Below are 6008 nucleotides of genomic sequence, written 5' to 3'. Positions count from 1 at the left end.
ACTTCTGTAGGAAACTAATTATTTTATAAATTAATATACATTACCCAATAACTTTCTTTATTTTCCAAGATAAATTAATAAAACTACATTTGAAATAAGTAACAATATAATTGCCCTTTTGCTTTTCACAGGCAGTGGCGAAATCTTTATTGCAACAAGAAAGCAAACAATGCTCGCCACATTCACATATCCTCCACGCTGTACTTGTAGGCCTCGTCCTGCACCGCCCGCCGCTCGTTCTGCTTGTCGAACCACCGCTGCTCGTAGCCGTTGGATCGATCGACGCCATCCCAGCGATATCCTGGTCGGATGCCAAAGCGATTCTCCGGATAGCTGCCCTCGTACTTGGGCAACTCCGGCTTGTTGTCCAGCTTGTCGCGTTTCTTGCGCTTCTGGCGCATGTACTCCAGCATGGGATCGTCGGCGTGCTCCTGCTCGCGCAGATGCCTGTCCAGATCCTCGTCGTTGGCGTAGCGAGCCACCGGCTTGGAGGCTTCGTGGGCCATCTCCTCGAGGCGGGACTTGCGATCCTCTATTTGCTTCAGGCCCTTGCCCCAGCGGTCATACAGCTCCTTCTTCTTCTGCTCGTGTTGCTCCTTGCGGCTCTGCTCGGCGGGATCCTCGTTGGCTGCATCCCGCGCGCGGTTTCCCTTGCGGCGAGTGCTGCGCACCTGCACATCCCCATCGCGACCGGAAATCTCGCTGGACATTTTCTCGAAGAGTTCGTGTTCTTGTCGCCGCCTTTCGTCGGTTTCCTTCTTCAGGGATTTCGCATCCTGCAGTCCAGCTTTCTTGCCATCTAGTGTCTTGGTGGATTTCGGTTTGTGTGTGGGCGGTGGAGAAGCTGATTTGCTGGGTGATGCCTTGGCCCAGCGACTCTTTCTCTCTTCCTTGAAGCGATTACGAGGCGGAGGACTCTGTTCTCGACTTCTGCGGTTCCTGGGCGGGCTTTGGTCGGAATCGCGACGTCTGCGTGGGGATTTGTCACGTTTTCTGGTTGGACTTTGGTCAAAGTCTCGTTTTCTTCTCGGTGGCGATTGATCTTCATCCTTTGGTCTTCTTGGCGGACTTTGATCGGAATTCCTTCTCCTCCTTGGCGGCGATTGCTTATCCTCTCTGCGTCTTCGTGGTGGGCTTTGGTCCGAGTCTCGTCTCTTGCGCACCGGAGACTGGTCGTTGCCTCTCCGTTTTCTTGGCGGACTCTGGTCGGAGTCTTTCCTTACCCTTCTCGCCGGGGATTGATCTTCCGCTTTACGTCTCCGAGGTGGACTTTGATCGGAATCTTTCTTCCTTCGGGGTGGGGTTGAATCTTTGTCTCTACGTCTCCTGGGGGGACTCTGATCGGAGTTACTTCTGCGGCGTCTGGGTGGCGATTGATCGGTGTCCCTTCTCCTTCTTTCCGTTCGTTTTCTTGGAGGACTTTGGTCCGAATCCCGCCTTTTCCTAGCTGGCGATTGATCGCCATTTTTGGCTTTTCTGGGTGGACTCTGATCGGAATCTCTGCGCTTTCGGCCAGGCGGCGATTGATCGCCATCTCTTCCCCGTCTGGGCGGACTCTGATCCGAGCTTTCCGCCCTTCTTCTTCTTCCTTGAGGACTCTCTTCCCGCTTTGGCGGCTTTCTTGATCTCGCTGGGCTTAAATCTCTGGAGCTGCTGCGTTTCTCTTGCTTAATTCTAACAGGTGGACTTCGTCTGGAGGGTGAGAATTCATCCTTGACCTTAACCACTGACGCCTTGCGTCCCCACATCTCCTGTTCCTCATCCACGGGCTCCTGTTTGATGCGAATGCCAGGTGCTGGCGAGGATTCGTCTTGCTCTTCTTTGATCTCATCCTTGACGGCAATGTTGCGCCACTTGCTGCGCACATTGGGATCCTCCTCGATGTACTCGCCCACAATTTGGGGCGCATCCTCGCCGCCCAGCAGCAGATCCTCGTCCATTTCGTGATTATCATTTTCGTAGGCGTCGTCATCAATGATTTTCACTTTGGCGCTGGCTGAGCCCTTTTTGTGCTTCTTCTCCTTCTTTTTCTTCTTCTTCTCCTTGTCGCCGGACAGGTACTTCTTGAGGTACTCCTTCTGGTCAATGATTTTGGCCTTTTGCATGGACATTTTTGTGCAATAAAAGCGGGAAATCGGAATTTACAATGAATTGTTTACGTTTTTTGACTGCACAGTGTTACCGTTTGTTGTGATTGTACAAATACCGCGCTGCTTTTGTGCACGCTGTTAACATTATACATCAGTCTGGCAACCCCTAATGATATGAAATTTTTATTTAATTAAATATATAAGGTTTCTTTAAATTTATTGAGTTTACAATGGGCGTACAATGGCTTATTTTGATCTAAACATTTCATTTTCTGCAACCTCTACATTCATAAATAAATAAATAAGTAATATTGCGCTTCAATTTACATGTGTTATCCTGCGCGCCTTAGTGACATACTGTTAACTAACAGCATTCGATAAAGCAGTTATGTTAGGAAATAAAGGTAAATATTTGCACTTGTAAGTTTTTCAACCCACTTAATTGCTTCAAATGAGTGTTGCTCATTGATAAAAGTGAGCACACTGCTTTATCAATTGTTTAATTTCCCACGATTATTTTGCGGTCTTTTGCATGCACATCTCTAACTTCCAAGCGCACTGACAAGACAACAAATTTCTTGTCAAGACTTCAAAATCGCAGCGGCGTGTTTTCCGCTGATAAAAAAGAAGAATATTTCGTCAGAAACGTTGAGCAGAAATTTCGTAAAACTGTGAAACTGCAGCCCATTGATAAACCATTTTGTTGTGTGACTGCAGCGGAGGAAAGTGCAACCCAATTATCGTGTTGCATGGGCGTTGTTAATTGGGCCGCCGGCCTTATTTTGCTGGCGGCGTTATCGGCGGCGGATTAACTTCTGCCAGAAATGTTTCCCTAGAAAACGTAAGTACTAAGCAGCCGAATAAGCAGCTTAAATGCGCTTAAATGGCGGATTAAATCGAGCCACGGCAATTATTTGTCTTACTTCCTGAAAACTCTGAAGTAGCGAGTTCCCTTCAGCAGACTAAGTGGAAAGTCCTCGAGGGCTCTTACTTCTACAGCCTTTTTGTGTGTGGAATCGTCATAGGAATCGGCATTTTGGCATCACATGGCTGTCAGGATGTTGCAGTTCGTGCGCCAGCGGGGGGAGGAGGAGTACTAAGTGAAAGGGGGAAGGGGGGTGTTTAAGTGACGAATGAAATGAAGCGCAAAAACAAAGAGCACGCAACAACAATGCCCGAGACGAACAACAATTGGCAGGAAAAGCGTTGGAAGGGGTAAAGTCAAAAGGGCTGAGGATGAGCCTCGGGGGCGGGGCAGCGGTCGGTGGGCTGGGGGGGTGGAGTGGCACCCACATATTCACATTTTGAGTGCAAGAACGCGCGAATGGCATGCAAATTAATTCGCTTAACTGAGCTTTTAAAGCGCTCTTATTATATTCCGTTGTTTTGGTTGCGCTCTCTCTCCATTACCCCTTTTTCTGCATTGTTCGCATTTCTTTTTGCCCCGTTTTTTTGCACTCGCATTCATGAAATTTAAAGCCCACGGCGTGCTTTCTCCCCCTCGCTTCCTTACTCTTTCGCGCTCTCTCTGACGCGCGCGCTCCGTCTCGCTTGCACGGCTTTGTCTGACGCGCTCTACTTCTGCCATCTCTGTTTCTGTTTTGGTGCTGTCCCGCAAACAGCTGATTTTTTCAACGTGCTCTCCGCCCCATGGCTATCTCGCTCGCACGCCCTCCGTCCTATGCCCTCTCTGTTCCGCCACCGCATAGTTGTGTATAAATTCAAATTCCTTTCGAAATTCTTCACAAAGGTTTGAGTCTGCGCTTACAGCACTTACACCACTACACCACTTACACCACTACCACTTGCAGCACTTACCGCCCACATTCCGCTTTCGATGACTTTCGAAAGTTAACGGAGTGCCATTCCTTGGCCATTTTAGTTAAAATAACTATGTTCTTACCTTTGAACGATACACCTTCCGCTCATATTGCATAAATATTTGCCATATATCTGAGTTGGCCAAGGTTGGCATTTCGTTCTTGTTTCACTTCATAGTCGACGGGAAAAGTTACCCAAACACAGATCCCAGATTAGCATGGAAATCCATACAAGTTACTCCCTGTTTGCTGCCAAGCCAGTGGATTAGTTCTAATGCCAGCTGGATGAGAGTGCCTCAAAAGTATTGATTTTAACTTGCAGGGTTAATTATATGATTAGGATAACTATGGAGGCCATAGAAGAGCTCGCAATGCGCACCCTAATTAATGGGGGATTACCATACGCACATGCCTCGCTCTGTGTGTTTCTGAGTTCCGACTGAGACGCAGAGATAAACTTTAAGGACCTTTCCTTATATCGCATCATCCTGCAAAGGAACAGGAGCAACAACAACAACAACTACTACAGCTGCCATGCGCGCCTTTAAATCAGTGCAACAACACGGCGTCCGCCTCGATACATAATTAAATCTTGGCAAGGACATTACGGCCGACGGCAATGATTTCATATTAAGGTACATTTTTCTACTAATGGCGGAAAATAAGGAGCATTAAATCAATTAGTACTCTATTTGCCATCGACTTTCGGCGGAATGCACAAAGGGACCATTACAAAGTTCAATAATGGTTCACAAAATTTAAACATTGCGACAACAAACTGCTCAATTTGTGGCCCAAATGAACTGGCGTTAAAGCCACCGAATAAGTGACATTTTCAGCATAATTAATCATTAATTTACTAGCCGTGTGTTTTATGAAGTCGCATCATTTATTTATTCCACTTGTAATGCGTGTAATACAGGCGCTGCATTGACAGTTTGGTTAATTACACCGAAAGTACGCTTGCTTTCCATAAGCTGGCACAATAATTTTGCCAATAATTAAAGCGGCTTAGGCTTAGGTTTAGGTTTTCGATATAATTATAATAATGACCACTTTGCATACACACGCATATGTATGTATGTAAATTTTGTGGCAAACACGGTGCGTTGTCAATTAAAAGACACAAGACACAAGGCACAAGACATAAGATGTTGCTATAGTAACCAGTACATGTGTACCGCGCACCTGCCGATGTGCAGCAAGGATTCTAAGGACATTTAAAGGCACTACGGCGGAACACTGAACAGTGAACAGTGAACAGTGAAATTCCACCAGGTATTCCGGCTGGGCGCTGAAAAAATGTCCGGATTATTGTGGAATTACTCGTAGACGGCGCACGCGGACTTATAACTTTTTTATCCCCCGGCATTTGTTTTGCATAACTTACAGTTTAACTTCTTTGGTACTTGTTTAAAGCCCGGCCTGAAACTTTTTCGCTTATTAATGGGTCTTTTGCCACAATCCAATTAAATGTACAACACACTTGGCACAAACATTGAATTATGAATTATGCAAAGCAGCCCGCTGCAAGGCTCATTCATTCATTTTTATCAATTTCGACAGCTGGTCTCCCCTTACTTACTATTTAACAATGGAAATGGAAATGTGGTAGTAGGTTAAGATACTTTTCTAGCGACAATACTCAATCTACCAGAATTAATCGTTCACAGCTGCTTGGCCATAATTGTGCAGCGAGTTCAGGGGTCAATAACAACAACAACAACAAACGAAAAAAAAAAGGGTCAAAATATTTGTGTAAGCCACTTGCGCCATGTCATCCGAGTATGATATGAACTTAAATTGCATGCGTACATGAGCACCGGAAAATGCCAAAAATTTAATGTGTCATTCCGGCCAAAGACACAGAATAGAAACTAATTCGGAAATTTTCTTGCCTACATGAACACCGGAAAAACCAAATACCCCCCTGCTTAAATCGAATTTTGGGAGGGCGTGACTGGAATTCATTCAGTAACTTACGAACCTTACGAATTTATTGCCATTGATGTCTCAGTTGCAACTTTAAACATCGAGCAATACACATGTACTTTTTCCACTTTGTTGCTTCTAAATTTGCATACATTTCAATAGTAGA

At 45.8% G+C, this 6008-nt stretch overlaps 2 protein-coding genes across 5 annotated transcripts in view; one reads left to right on the top strand and one right to left on the bottom strand.

Moving 5' to 3' along the window:
- Positions 1 to 95: 95 nt before the first annotated feature.
- Positions 96 to 2195, bottom strand: LOC6538692 (BUD13 homolog). The gene has a single exon (XM_002099175.4). The coding sequence runs from the start codon at positions 2109 to 2111 to the stop codon at positions 183 to 185; it is 1929 nt and encodes a 642-aa protein (XP_002099211.1). The 5' UTR covers positions 2112 to 2195; the 3' UTR covers positions 96 to 182.
- Positions 2196 to 2645: 450 nt separating this feature from the next.
- The window catches only part of LOC6538689 (protein split ends), a 38995-nt gene continuing 35632 nt past the window's right edge, over positions 2646 to 6008 (top strand). For 2 of the 4 annotated variants that reach the window (XM_039376107.2, XM_039376104.2), the window contains exon 1: positions 2646 to 2931. The gene's annotated coding sequence lies outside the window, so the exon portion shown is untranslated. The remainder of the gene's footprint in view (positions 2932 to 6008) is intronic. The other 2 variants (XM_039376109.2, XM_039376108.2) reach the window with 1 other exon arrangement.

Source organism: Drosophila yakuba, chromosome 3R (assembly GCF_016746365.2).
Source record: "Drosophila yakuba strain Tai18E2 chromosome 3R, Prin_Dyak_Tai18E2_2.1, whole genome shotgun sequence".
NCBI lineage: Eukaryota > Metazoa > Arthropoda > Insecta > Diptera > Drosophilidae > Drosophila > Drosophila yakuba.
The sequence above is the reverse complement of the archived record's forward strand: the minus strand, read 5'-3'. Positions and strand labels throughout refer to the sequence as shown.